This window comes from Trichechus manatus, unplaced genomic scaffold, assembly GCF_000243295.1.
Source record: "Trichechus manatus latirostris isolate Lorelei unplaced genomic scaffold, TriManLat1.0 scaffold00355, whole genome shotgun sequence".
NCBI lineage: Eukaryota > Metazoa > Chordata > Mammalia > Sirenia > Trichechidae > Trichechus > Trichechus manatus.
In genome coordinates this window covers 407,119-422,196 of record NW_004444291.1, presented here as the reverse complement: position 1 = coordinate 422,196, position 15,078 = coordinate 407,119, and the positions used below count along the sequence as shown (strand labels likewise).

The 15,078-nt window shown below is 41.1% G+C and overlaps 1 protein-coding gene across 1 annotated transcript in view; it reads left to right on the top strand.

Annotated features, from left to right (window-relative positions):
* The window catches only part of ACO1 (aconitase 1), a 72,174-nt gene extending 57,717 nt beyond the window's left edge, over positions 1-14,457 (top strand). The window contains exons 13-21 of the mRNA XM_004390934.2: positions 81-165; positions 969-1,125; positions 1,687-1,811; positions 3,366-3,470; positions 4,178-4,320; positions 5,936-6,083; positions 10,708-10,830; positions 12,207-12,392; positions 13,381-14,457. Coding sequence (XP_004390991.1) covers positions 81-165; positions 969-1,125; positions 1,687-1,811; positions 3,366-3,470; positions 4,178-4,320; positions 5,936-6,083; positions 10,708-10,830; positions 12,207-12,392; positions 13,381-13,494 — 1,186 coding nt within the window. The 3' untranslated portion in view covers positions 13,495-14,457. The remainder of the gene's footprint in view (positions 1-80; positions 166-968; positions 1,126-1,686; positions 1,812-3,365; positions 3,471-4,177; positions 4,321-5,935; positions 6,084-10,707; positions 10,831-12,206; positions 12,393-13,380) is intronic.
* Positions 14,458-15,078: the final 621 nt, after the last annotated feature.

Below are 15,078 nucleotides of genomic sequence, written 5' to 3'. Positions count from 1 at the left end.
GTGGTCTCCAGAAACTACAGCCAGCAATAGAGCTTTCTGAGAGTTGCTTCTCTTTCTTGTGCTTCACTTTTGGCACATAGGTTTGATGTGGTGGGCTACGGCTGCATGACCTGCATTGGCAACAGTGGGCCTTTACCTGAACCTGTGGTAGAAGCCATCACACAGGTATTTACAGAGGAGCCTGTGGGTCTTCAGAGTGTTTGGCTTTTTGTTTGTTTGTTTCATATAACGTGTCATAAAAGTGATGATAATTTCAAGAAGGTCCGGGGAAGCAGGGGATTTGGTTAAAAGTATGTAGTCTTTGGAGTCAAGCTAAACTTATTAGCTCTATAACCTCGGGCAAGTTAATTAGGCTTTTTCTGCCTCAGTTTCCACATCTGTAACATAGAGATGTTAATATTACCAGTCCCAGAGTAGTGAGAATACAGTGTTAATGGACTTGCCTAGCACACAAGTAAGTCCTCAATAAATGCAGAATTGTTTATTCCTGGTAACTTCAAAATCAATTCAAAGTCAGACAGGTCTCCACACAAATGAATCTAAATTGCATTGGCTTGATTTGGGTCCCATAAAATTTGTAGCCTTGAGAAATGGTATTTGGTTTGCTTCGCCTTGGTTATAGAATCCATGTAAGTCATTGTGGCTTCCTTTACCCTTCAACTTTTAGTCTGTCCCACTTGTTCTTAGGCCTCAGGCAGCAATAACCAGGATATTTCCTTCTGACCTGTAACCTGGTATTTTCTCATGAGCAGAAGCCACTGAACATGTCTCTTGGCTTCTTTTGAAGAAGAATCTATCACAAGGATGCCGCTGTGTATTCTTCTTCCATGCAGTAGGAGAGGATCACATGAAAGGGCAGCTTTAATGGCTCCATCCACATGATGTGAAAACTTTTGCAAATGACCTAAGACAAGAAATCTTGGCACTGTCTTCTCTTTGTGACCTGATTTTTCTCTTGCCTTCCACAGGGAGACCTTGTAGCTGTTGGGGTTCTATCAGGGAACAGGAATTTTGAAGGTCGAGTCCATCCCAACACTCGGGCCAACTATTTAGCCTCCCCACCCTTAGTAATAGCATATGCAATTGCTGGGACCATCAGCATCAACTTTGAGAAAGAGCCATTGGGTAAGATTTTTATTTGTGTGGTTAAAAAAAATTTTTTTTCCAGTGAATTTAAAAATATTACTGGAAGAAAGTTGCTGTTTTCCTTAATAAAAAATAAAACATAGAACTTGCCAAGATAAAATGGGATACAGAATCTTTTCTTTATTCCTTAATACATAGCTAAGACCTAAATGAAATAGTCAAACAGAACATTTACTAAAAAGTAAGGGAAATAAATACTGAAAGTAATAGAGATCTTGCTGTTCTGGCTTCTTTTCTGGGGTGTCTCTCTTTCCAGTTAGTGCTTTAAACTAATAATAGGTATTGCTTTAATATATGCTCTGTAGGAACACACCCCAGGTATTTAAAGTTCTCAAAATTGAGAGGGAAATGATGCCTTGTCTCCTTTTCTCTAGTCTTCTTGCTTGCTACACCCTCCTCAATCCACTCTAGGCAGGTTAGATAATGGGAAAACAATGCCCCTTAAATTTACTTGTAGGAAATAAAAATTTTAGAGGAATGTAGCAGTGAAAATGGGGTATTAGGTGAAGTTTTTCTCATTAATAAATATTTGTCCCCCAGGTGTAAATGCAAAGGGACAACAGGTATTTCTGAAAGACATCTGGCCAACCAGAGATGAGATCCAGGCAGTGGAGCGTCGCTATGTCATCCCTGGCATGTTTAAGGAGGTCTATCAGAAAATAGAGGTGAGCTTTCTCACTACCCCTCCCCCAAGTATCCAAGAGAGAAAGTTGCTCCTCTGTGTCATATCTACAGACCTCGAGGCTAATGGGATGTAAGCTATGGTACACAATAGAAAGTAACATTCATTTTTTCAGGTAACTGGGGAAGTGGTTCTCAGTCATTTTTCTACTAGTCTTACATTTTCACAAGCCTCATAATCCCCAGATCTTCCCAGATTTGGCAGCCTCATAAAGAAAGGCCTCAAGTTATGTGTAGTTCCTGGCCAGCACTCCATAACTCCACCCCTTTCTTAGAATTGGTTGAGACACCCTGGGGTGCCGTGTCACTGAGGTTGAGGATCCCTGATGTCATTGTGTTGTGTCACTGAGGTTGAGTCAGTTGGCTGAATTCACCTCTCAGAATGCATTATTTGGGTGCTATTTAAAAAATGAAGAAAAAAAAGCCACTCAGGAGGAAATTCCAAACTGCTGAAATAAATAAAACTTCCTGTGCATTTTTCAGATAGGGAGGAAAATATATGGGACTCAGTGTCATTTTCTGAGAGTCTTGGATATTAGTGCTTTCACTGCTTTCTGTGTTGGGCTGACCCAAGGGCCTCTGGCTGGGGCTGATGGTTTAAAATGAGAAAGCAGAGGTGTCTAGGCAGAGGGCAAAACAGGGATCATAGTCCAACTCTGTGCCCTCCCCCAGGCCGCTCATTGGGAAATGGTATGAGGAAGTTTGGTAGGCATGAGCTAAATGCATTTCTCCAAAGGCTGAGTTAATGGGCCTATAGGAAGAATTCAAGCCATTTTTAATGCACAGCAGCTGTCATTTGCTATTTAGTGTCCATGGGACCTGAAAGTCCTCTTCCCAAAATGTTCAGAGAGTAAGTAATTTCCCCTTTGGTACAATCTCATAAGTTATATATGTGTACATATTAGTCATCTATTATTGTGCAACAAATTACCCTAAAATTTAATGTATTATCTCACAGTTTCTGTGAGTCGGGATACCAGGTGTGGCTTAACTGGGTGCGTCTACCTTCACAAGGCTCCAAACAAGGTGTCATCCAGGGCTGCAGTCTCATCTGAAGGCTCAACTGGGGCAGGACCACTTGTAAGCTCAGTTATTGGCAGGATGATTGGACTGCGGGCCTCAGTTTCTCACTGGCTGTTAGCTAGAAGCCTCACTCTTTACAGGACAGCTCACAACATGGTAGCTGGCTTCCATCAGAACAAGCAAGGGAGGGTGAAAGAGACTGAAGCTTGAGTCTGTTTATAACCTAATCTTAGAAATGAATCACAAAGTTCAGCCCACACTCAACAGGAGGAAACACATAAGGGTAGGAATACCAGGAGGCAGGATCATTGGAGGCCATCTTGCTGGCCGCCTGCTATAGTGGTTTTTAAGTCGTTTACATGGCATTATCTTACAATAAAGGAACTCTTGTGTCTGACCCTTTAGAATAAGAATGGTTTTTATTGTACTCTCAACTTGAATATATGTTTTATGTTTGTATATTAAATTTTCCCTAGAATGGGATGTGATTATATCTGCCTCTTGTTTTTTTTAAGACTGTGAATGAAAGCTGGAATGCCTTAACAGTCTCATCAGATAAGCTGTATTGCTGGAATCCCAAATCCACATACATTAAATCACCACCGTTCTTTGAAAACCTGGTATGACTTTTTTTTTTTTTTTAAACAAAATGAGTTCTTCAAAAGGTTTCTTTCCTTATAAAAACCAGCTTATTGCCCTAGGCCCTTGCTTTGACTACCCATCATTTAAAACCCTTGCAAATCCAAGCAGATGATGCTGGGGGCATTTTAGGAAGCTGGGATATTTGGCGATATGGACCTAAAATTTCTCTGTCCAGTGGTTCTTTGTGGCTGTGTAGAAACACTGTTGATCAAGTACCACCAGGCATAGATTCAGTAAGTCTGAGGGGCTGCAATATTCAAATCTTAGACCCATAGAAACAAGGAAAATCTTCCCTGAAAATGATGATCAGGGAGTTCGTGCTTCCTGGCTGGATCGCTGTGGAAGGGGATGGGAGCATAAAAGCCAAGATTCCGGTTGTCCTCAGCATCTGAGAAGTTCTGTGAGTGTGACAAGAGACAATGTCATTTGCAGCTGCATCCCTGTTGCTTTTGCAGGGATAGTGCCAATATTTTGCCTTTCCTTCATGGGTGAGATATGAATATTTTAAGTAAATTTTCCTTACTTTTCTAAGTATTCCTGATAAAAACCAGAAAACTAGAATTTTCTGTGCTTTTATGCAGGACTGTCATCTGGTTCAGGTCCATGGTCTACTACTGTTGAGGCTCACCTGGTGACTTGTTGGAGAAAACCTGGGCAAACACTAACTTCTTGTATTCTTTTCTAGACTTTGGATCTTCAGTCTCCTAAATCTGTAGTGGATGCCTACGTGCTATTAAATTTGGGAGATTCAGTAACAACTGACCACATCTCTCCAGCTGGAAATATTGCAAGAAACAGCCCTGCTGCTCGCTACTTAACTAACAGAAGGTAAGTGTGAGTGAGGGAGGCAAAGACTAATGGCAAAAATAAGGGTAAATGAGGCCAGTATTTCTCTTTTCACATGTACATCTCTTTGGAATCAGACTCTTGGTTTTCACTGAACCATGGAGCTTGAAAACCATCTGCTTTTTCTGTATCTGCTTAGCAGCTTCCATGAGAGAACCCATCAGCACAGGCATCCCAGCAGAGGGAAGAGGAGGAGGAGGGTAACCTTCTTTTTGAGTGAGTGTATTCATTGGACTCAGCTGATACCTCTGCCCCTAGTTTGGCGAATTGTTAAAAGTACAAGGCTCTGCCCTTAACCTGTGGTGTTAAGCCTAGTTACATTTCAGATACACAACAGGGATATAACCTGAACTTCATTACCATGTCCAGGTTGAAAGACCTAATGCTTACAGAGGACTGCTTCAAGAATTTTCAGTTCATACATTTCATTCCTCAATCCTTTGGTCATATATCGATGTTAATAGGTATTATACCAGTATTATCTACTGTGATCTAATATACCAATATTTATCAAGGTCAGTGGTTCCCAAATCTGACTTTACACAAGAATTATCTGGGGAGATAAAAATTCCTGGTTCTTATACTCACCTCTTAAATCAACTTCTTCAGGGATTGGGCCCAAGTGATAAGCTTCCAGACAATCCCAGTACAAATTTGAGGAACTGAATCTAGACACCTCTACTTTAGATTGGTGATTCTTGATCTCTTTTAAGACATGGACTCTTTAGGGACTTACATGGAAGTAAATATAACTCCTTCTCAGAAAAATGCACATACCCATGACATTTAGATACAAATTCAGGGTTTGTTGATGTGCACACCTGCTCCTGAAGCCCATTCATAGACTCTCTCAATCCTCAAATTGGATCCAACCATTAAATCACATTAACACTCACACCTCACCCCCAACATTCTAAGCAACAGCCCAGTGAACTGGTCACTTTGTTAATTGTGGGGTATTTTTCCTGACATCACACAGTTTCCTTTCATTGGGACCCACAGGCAGGGTTTCTCTGTGGCTTCAGACAAAGAATAGCCCTGCTGCTTCTGTGGCATTCTTTGTTCTTAATCTTATGGAAATGGTCAGTGATGTCACCACTCGAGTGTCTTCTCTTTGCATTGAGTTCCTGATAACTTGGGGACAAATTTGAACCTATCTCTGGTTAGTTTATGGAACATACTTTGTTCCCACACTCTTAACTGCATCTGGCCTGTCTACCCTGATTCTTCTCTTTACTTGCATTTTCTCACTTATTTTTCATTTATTTTTTATTTTTATTTTATATGAAGGTTCACAAGGCTACCTTCATATAAAGGCTACCTTGCTGAAAAAATAAATACTCATATTAGAATTCTCCTGATTTTTCTGCCCATATTTGTAAGAGCTTAAGCTGACCCTGGGAGAGTGTTGGTTTCTGCCTTTCACCACCCTACTTCTCACCTTTTACACTCCCTCAGTTAAAGCAATGAGAACAGCTTTTCTGCCTTAACAGTTTTAGAGAAATCACTAGGTTGATGAATTTTTTTCTTTTCTTGGTATAAGCTAAGTTTAATCTTTTCTCAGTTCACTAAACTAGCTCCTCCTTTGCCTTATAAGCCTGACTCCACGAGAGTTCAACTCCTATGGCTCCCGCCGAGGTAACGATGCCATCATGGTGCGGGGGACATTTGCCAACATTCGCTTGTTAAACAAATTTTTGAACAAGCAGGCACCACAGACTATACATCTACCTTCTGGAGAAATTGTGAGTATTGTCTCTTTGCTGCTTCCAGAAACCAGCATTTGTCGGGGTGGTTGGATATTTACATGGTTATTTTCCTTTTTTCTTTTGGCCTTAATTTTTATACACAGCCCTATCCTACCTTTAGCTTCCTATCGTCCCTCTTACCAAGTGTCCATATGTGTAGGATTTATCACTGATGGAGATGCTCTGTAACCTACAAAATCTCCTCTTCCTGCGTCATAGTTTAACTAAATCTAGCTTCCTGGGAGTTGTGCTTAAAAAGCCTCTGAGTAAAATTTCATCAGTTCAAAGTATTTAGGAAAGATGATCCAGACTAAAAAGTAGAAGATATTTATCAAGAAATGCTATCATGAGAAGTCATCACAACTTGACCAGGGCAAAGTTATAGAAGTTTCACAGACACATCCAAACTCCGTGACACATCCAAGACTTCCTGAGGGACCTAGCTACTGGGTTGAAGGCTGGGGACCATGGTTTCGGGGGACATCTAGCTCAATTGGCATAACATAGTTTATAAAGAAAATGTTTTACATCCAACTGTGGTGAGTAGCGTCTGGGGTCTTAAAAGCCTGCAAGCAGCCATCTAAGATACATCTACTGGTTCCCATCCCGGCTGTACAAAAGGAGAATGAAGAAAACCAAAGACACAAGGGAAAGATTACTCTAAAGGACTAATGGACCACAACTACCACAACCTCTGTCAGACTGAGCCCAGAACAACTAGATGGTGCCCAGCTACCACCACCAACTGCTCTGACAGGAATCACATTAGAGGGTCCTCGACAGAACAGGAGAAAAATGTAGAACAAAATTCAAATTCACAAGAAAAAAAGGACCAGACTTACTGGCCTGAGACTGGCTGGAGAAACCCCAAGAATATGGCCCCCGGACACCCTTTTAACTCGGCACCCTTTTAAGTCACCCCCGAGGTTCATCTTCAGCCAAAGATTAGAAATATCTATAGGGCAAACAGTAACACACGTGAGGAACGTACTTCATAGTTCAATCACATATACGAGACTAAATGGGCACACCAGCCCAAAAGCAAAGACGAGAAGGCAGGAAAGGACAGGAACACTGGACGAATGGAAACAGGGAACCCAGGGTGGAGAAGGAGAGACTGTTGACACATCACAGGGTTGGCAACCAGTGTCACAAAGCAATTTGTGTATTGTTTAATGAGAAACTAATTTGTTCCATAAATCTTCACCTAAAGTACAATTGAAATGGAAAGAAATGCTGTTGTATGGCTTTGTTAGCATTTAATTTAGTTCACTGTATCCACTAGAAAAAGAGGTTGTGTAGAGGCCCTTGCCGGTCTGCCTGGATCCCAACTAGAGTCAGCTGGAGCTGGAATGTTACAGCTGGAATATTTGTTTGTAGATTGAGATACGTGAGAGGTGAGGAAAGCCTGCACTTTGAGTCAGACAAACCTGGGTTCAAATCCTAGCTCCACCTCATACCAGCTGAGGAATCTTCAGCAAGTTATTTCCCTCCAAACCTCATTTTTCTTCCCTGTGAAATAGAAATGATACCAACCTCCTAAGACTCTGAGGCTTAAAATTAAATGGAATGACAGGTAAAACACCTAGCACAGTGTCTGGTACATGTAGTAGGTTTCAGTGTCAGTTCTTTTCCTGGTGAATGCTGCAAAACTGCTTGAAAACTCTTAAACCCCTACCTGAAAAATAACCCCTCCAACTTATTTAAAAATAATACTAGCTAATATTTATGTAGAATTTACTGCATTTCAGGTACTATTCTAAGCTCTCTGCATACGTTAACTTTAGTCCTCATAACAACACTTTGATGTAGGTTTCAAAATTATCTATGGTTTAAATTTAGAACCTGAAGCACAGCTCCTTAAAATCACACAGTGGAGAAGCTTTGAGTAGAACTCAAGGAATCTGGCTTCAAAGTCCATGCTGTTTACCACCACACATACTGCCTCACTCATAACTGGGATTACTTTTTTGCAAAGCAAACTGTTTCTTCATAGGTAATCATTGATCAGTTAACCTCACGTGTTTACAAGCCCTGCCATGACAGAGAACTTCTAACCAGATGTTTATTGCCTCAAATAAGACGACAGAGTTAGGGATGAACAGACCTTTGAGCCAAATCTTGAACTTGAAAGACAAGCCTAGTCAACGAACAGGGTAGGGAAAAAAAAAAGAAGACAGAGATAATGCAAAAAAAAAAAACTATTATTCTCCTCAGAGAGATAAGAGATGATTTTCTGTCCCTATAAAATAATAGAGGATAAGAAAGAACTGTTTAAGTTGAAAAGAAAAAAAGTAGCCAAAAAAATCCAAAAAAAGTTGATTAGTTGAGAAAGTCTTTCAGAGTGTCCAATAAAAAGGCAAAGAAATGGAAAATTAGAAAATGTAAGAAGAATAAGGACTGAACTGCACTCAGGAGGCCCAACATCTGACTAAATAGAGGTGTCAAAAAGAGAACAGAGAAAATGGAGGGGAGGAAATTATCAAGAAATAATATAAGAAAAATTCCCCAAACTGAAGCATCCAGGACTCCAGATTGAAAAGGCCAACCAAATGCCCAGCCAAACGAATAAAAAGACCCACTCTTAGCCACATCATGATGAAATTAAGAACAGCAGGGATAAAGAGATCTAGAACTCTCTGAGGGTTGAGGGAAGCAGCCTACGTGCAATGAGGGGGATCAGAACTGCACCAGACTTCTCAACAGCAATACTGGAAGCTTAGACTGAGGAAAATGATTTGTAGCCTAGAATTTTATGCCCATTGCACTACCAGTCAAGTGAAAGTAATGACACATACAGGTGTTCAAAAGCTTAGAAAATATCCCTTAGTCCCTCCCTCAGAAAGCTACTTGGTGAATGTGTTTCACCAAAATGAGGGAGTAAACCAAAAAAGGGGAAGACATGGGATCCAGGAAACAGAAATGAAGGGAATCCCCAGGATGTTGGTGAAGGAAGATTCTTCTGTAACAGCACTGCACTGTCTAGAGAGCAGTCAGTCAAAATTGGAACAGGACCAAGGGCTCTAGGAGCTATAGCTCCTTGAAAAGCATTTTAAAATAATAGATTACCTGGTAAATTTGAATGTCTTTAGAGAAGATTTGCACTTTAGGTAGAGCATTTGGGGATTAATGAATGGATAAAGACATAGAAACAGGTGAGCACATACAAAAAAAAATGAGAATTGTTAATTCCAGGGGAAATTTTCTTTTTTTTTTTTTTAGTGGCAAGGAAGGAAATCATAGTATATTAAATGGCTCAGCTGTAAACAGTATTTACATAATCATAAAAATGTAAATACCAAATATTGACTTACCAAAAAGTATGACATAATTATATTGGGAGGTTGAGGAAAGCGGAAGTCTCTGTGCTTGGGGGTGGGGGATGGGAGAAATTAAGAAAACTAAATCCTTGTTGTAGTAGGAAATTGATAACAAAAAATAGAGAAATTAAGAACTAACAGTATAAGCATAACACCTAGATATAGAGGCAAAATAGCAGAAGAAACAGCTAAATTTTTTGCTCTCTTGTGTAGAGTACAGGGAGCTGTTGCTTTGTAAGGCATTTAGTACCCTCAGTGTTGCTCGTGTAATAGAGAAGTCAGGAGGTCAGAATTCCAGACCCGCTTAGTCCCTCTGATCTTGGGTAACATGACCCACTTTGCCATGGGATTGTCAGCGCTTTTAAAACACACAGTCCCACATTGTTAATATCCAAGCAAGTAATAGATATGTCTGAAAATATCAGGTAGGTTATTTCTTTCCGATTCTTAAAAGGATCTGAGAATTTGGTTGGGCAGAAGAAGGCTTTTACTGTTTCTGTAACAATTTCTATATTCATGGGTTCTTCCAGCTGAAAACATACAGAATACCTACCCAGATTTAAGTAATGCCAGGTGAAGTTAGCCAAGGCCCCATCAGGCTAGCAAAATACTAATTTGTGAAAACCTACTTAAGAGTATGATTAAATACCTTTCTTGAGCTCCTTTTAAATGAAAATCTCTGTCTCTTTTGAGGGATTTTATTTTCTGACTTAATGTAGTCAGGAAAAGTAATTGTTTCATTACTCAATCACCAGTGATGATATCAGGTGTTTTTCTGAAGTCTCAGCTCAGCAGAATATTCAGTGTTTCTATAAGAAACGAACCTTATGTAAGATGTTTCTCATATGTTAAAATATTAGTTAATCTTTTCTTGTCCTTTATTGATTTATGTTTCAATGTGTTTCTATTGTGTCTGCCCTTGACCTCCATGTAGAAGGGTGATTTAAAAAAAAAAAAAAAAAAAGTTTTTAAGTTTTAGAATAATTTTATCAATAGAAAGGAAAAAAAATTCAAATCTAGTTTCCCTTATACCCCTAATGCCCTAGGATTTGAATGTTTTTATAATACCAGGAAAATAATGAGATGTTTCAGTCCAGAGAAAATTCAGTTTTGTAGAAGTAAATGGATTGAGATAATTGGGGGTTTGTAGACCAGAGAACTGTTGGTTGAGTTTTCTGTTGGCCTCATGTTGACTTGGCCATCTGCAGACCCTTCTGACTCTGCACTTCCCACTAGGTCTCACTAGGTCCACACTCTGTGTCTCTACCGTGTCTATAAAACCTTCATGTTCTCTTCCTCAGCTTGATGTGTTCGATGCTGCTGAGCGATACCAGCAGGCCGGCCTTCCCCTGATCATTCTGGCTGGCAAAGAGTACGGCTCTGGAAGCTCCCGAGACTGGGCGGCCAAGGGCCCTTTCCTTTTGGTGAGTATGAAGTAGAAAGATCCTAGCAGGCACTGCCCCTCTGAACAGGAAGGGAAGCTGGGAGGGTTCCCAGAAACAAATCCATCTATTGCTTTACTTTCCAAGAAGATGTCATGGAAGAGAAAGCTCAGAAAAGCATGTAATGTTTATTTATCTCCATCTTCTTGGTAGGTCTGGATTTACTTCCCTCAGTGAAGGGTAATCTAGAGTTGAACTGCTTCCCTTAGATCAGACATTCTTATCCTGGGGCCTGGAGAAGGGCTTTGGGGAAGGGTCTGTGAACTTTTTGAATCTATGTTCAGAGGTGTGCAGTTTTGCCCTTTTTTTATGGGGAAAATGTCCATGGTTTTCATTACGTTCTCAAAGGTTGAGGACCCAAAATTTATTTAAGGCCATTGTCCCAGGTAAACTGTGAGGTAGAGTCCTGGTGGCGCAGTGGTTAAGAGTTCGGCTTCTAACCAAATGGTTGACAGTTCAAATCTACCAGCCGCTCCTTAGAAACCGTATAGGGCAGTTCTGTCTGCTCTGTCCTGTAGGGTCACTATGAGTCAGAATCGACTTGACGGCAACAGGTTTGGTTTGGTACTGCTACTGTGGAGCCCTGGGTGGTGCAGTGGTTAAGTACTCAGCTGCTAACCAAAAGGTTGGAGGTTTGAACCTACCAACTGGTCCACAAGAGAAAGATGTGGCAGTCTGCTTCCGCAAAGACTACAGCCTTGGAAACCCTATGGGGTAGTTCTACTCTGTCCTATAGAGTCGCTGATTCCAAATCATGGTGACTCGATGTGTGTCAGAATAGAACTGTGGGCCATAAAGTTTTCAATGGTTTATTTTTCAGAAGTAGATCACCAGGCCTTTCTTCTTAGTCTACTTCTTATCCACATTTTAGTCTGAAAGCTCTGCTGAAACCTTTTCAGCATCATGGCAACACACAAGCCACCGCTGACATGAGTGGTGGCTGTGCATGAGGTGCATTGGCCTAGAATCAAACCCAGGTCTCCTGCATGGGAGGCAAGAATTCTACCACTAAACCGCCAATGCCTTTGTACATAGTACATAGTCAGACTTTATGGGTTCAAATACCAGAGCTGGCTACCTGGGTAAAGGGAGGGACAATAATAGCATCTGCCTCCTAGGATTGATGGAGAATGGAATGAGATAATTCATTTAAGTGCTTAGATATTACCTGTACATTGTACGTAATCAATGAAAACTAGCTATTTTATTATTATAACTAGAGGATGATACATATTTTATGTAAAGATTAATTAGTACTTACAAAGAATTCAGGTGTGAGAACAGTTTTGACTTAAGAAGTGTTTCTGTATATGTAAAGAGAAGATTGGAACTGTGTCCAACTACTCTTGTTCCATCAGGGAATCAAAGCTGTCCTGGCCGAGAGTTACGAACGCATTCACCGCAGTAACCTGGTCGGAATGGGGGTGATCCCCCTCGAATACCTGCCGGGGGAGAATGCAAATACTCTGGGACTCACGGGGCTGGAGCGATACACTATCATCATCCCAGAAAACCTCAAACCACGAATGAAAGTCCAGGTCAAGGTAAGCGGACCTCTCCTTGGCCAGGCCCAGCTAAAATGGTCCGTGTTTGTAATCCATCTTGTTAGAAGGAAATCAATGGAATTTGGAAAGTTAAAAAAAGAAAAAAAAAATCACTCACTAGGACTGCATAAGACTTAGGAGTTCTACTAACACCTTTTTTTCTGCCTTCACAACATGGTAGTGAGGATGATAAATATTGACTTATTTCTCTGTTCACAGACTTATCATGAGTTTCATTCTTACCTCAAAACCCCAACCTGCCTCATTTCTCCTGTTCCTCCCAATCTTACTCTGATCAGAGAATAGTGACCAAAGCTCAGAGATACGACATTTTCACTTTACCTAAAAACTACTTTCTTTTTATAAAAATGTGAGCTGCAGAGACGCTCACCCCATCCTTGAGCCTACCCTCAAGGCTTTGATTAGCCCAAGGGTGAAAATGCATATTCCTAGGCAAGGTAGGGATGAATTGACCAACACCAGTGTCCCCGGGGTGATTTAGCCACCAAGGCAGCAGCACATGCTGAGGTCTGTGTCCCAAGGTGCATACCTGGGATAAACATTGAAATTTTTTGATCATCTGCCTTTGATAGAGCAACATAAAAACAGTATTAATGAAACCTCTGCTGACCTGAGACACTTCTGTCCACAGGAACCCCCCAGAGAGGGTTTAAAAAATAACATGCCAATTATCACTAGTAGCTGCAGCCCTGAGAAGCTCTTGCCGGTTCTCAACATAACCCTCCATCACTTATACTTGGCAGTGCTTCTCAAACATTAACATGCACATAAATCTCCTGGGCATCTTGTTAACGTGCAGATTCTGATTGAGTGGGTGTGGGCTAGGCCAGAGACAGTCATGTTCCCAGGAGCTGTCAGTGTGCAGACTTCACTTGGAGTGGCTGTAGACAGGCTGGGCAGAATCTTCTCCTGCCAGCGCTCTCACCTCCTCCCTCAGTGATTCTTCTCTGCTTCTTTGTCATCACAGCTGGACACCGGGAAGACCTTCCAGGCTGTCATGAGGTTTGACACAGATGTGGAGCTCACTTATTTCCACAACGGGGGTATCCTCAATTACATGATCCGCAAGATGGCCAGATAGGCCCTCGTTTCCTAGAGACCAGCATTCCGTGCTGCACCGGGGAGGCAGCAGTGGCCCAGCCTGCTGAGCTCCTTGGGGAGAAGCCCCCTCCTGGCCTCCGAGGAGGGTGCTGACCTGCAGACGGAGCGAGTGAGCACTGGGGTTTTGTTGCCATTCCTCCAGGCACAAAATCAGAAGTTTCTGCGTTCTCTATTTTTGTTCATCTTTTTATCTTTTTCTAGAATTTGGGGGCTAGAGTGGTGGGAATGTCCATAGTGGCAGAAACAGAGAACTGAGCTTGTTGTTAAATACTGATCACAGGATGTTGATTTCTCACTCTTGGCCTTTAGTGCCCGGTGGAATGCAAACCAGTCTTCTCAGAAGGCGTTTTTATACCCTTTTTGTTGTTATTCTCTGTTATCCTCTTCTCAGTGAAACCTTTGCCTGGAGGGTCATTTTTGTTTGCATATTACACCAGTGTTAACTGACATGGGTAGATAAGAACCTTTTCACACTTCAAATCATTGTAGTGATTGTGATTTTCCACCTTCCTCTGCTTTCCCTCTAAGTGAATGATATGAACACCTCATGGACAGCTCAAACATGGAAATTTTTTGATCATGTACCTTTTGATAGATCAACATAAAAAGAAATGTGAAGTTTTCATTTACTATCTTCAAAAACTTCCCTTAGAAGATTTTTCATTTGTCAAGAGGAGACCTTTGCTTGGAGGTGGTTTGGGAGGGAGACACAGAACATTTCTAATTTGAATAAGATTAAATCTATTTTTAAGGAAAACTTGTTGGCTTTGGAATTGACTTCTGCTGTGTGTGTGGCTATACTTTGGGGATATTTAGAGCTTACTTTGGACACATCATCAGGAGGGACAAATTGCTGGAGAAAGACATCATACTTGGTAAAGTAGAGGGTCAACAAAAAAGAGAGACCCTCAGTGAGATGAATTGACACAATGGCTGCAACAATGGGTTCAAATATAGCAACAATTAGGAGGATTGTGCAGGACCAGGCAACACTGCATTCTGTCCTACATAAGGTTGCTGTGAGTCAGAACTGACTCGACAGCAACTAACAACAGAACAGAGTAAGTCTCAGATCATAGCATCCTAAAGCCTGGATGACCTTGAGGTTCTCTTGTTTTTGCAATTACATCAGTACTGGGCAGGTGAAATGGAAATGTTGAGGAACCAATATGTTCTCTACCCTGTTTGGGGAGCAGACAGGAAGGAGTAGTATCCTAGTAGCAGTAGCCATAATGGTAAATAGATCACAACATTTAAAATTTTCCTTCCTAAAATTTATCCACTCATTTTCATCACTGTGGTTGTTTCTGGGCATCTTGTAGCTTACAAGTGAATTTCCTTGTAATGAATTCTTTTTCATTTTATTCATTAAGTGAAAGTTTACAGAGTAAATTAGTTTCCCATTCGACAGTTTGTACATAAAGTGTTTCATGACCTTGGTTTCATTCCTAACAATATGTCAGCACTCTCCCCATTTCCGCCTTGGGTTCCCCGTTTCCTGTCGTCCTGATTTTCTACCCCTTCCTGCCTTCTCATCTTTGCTTTTGGGCAAATAGTACCCTTT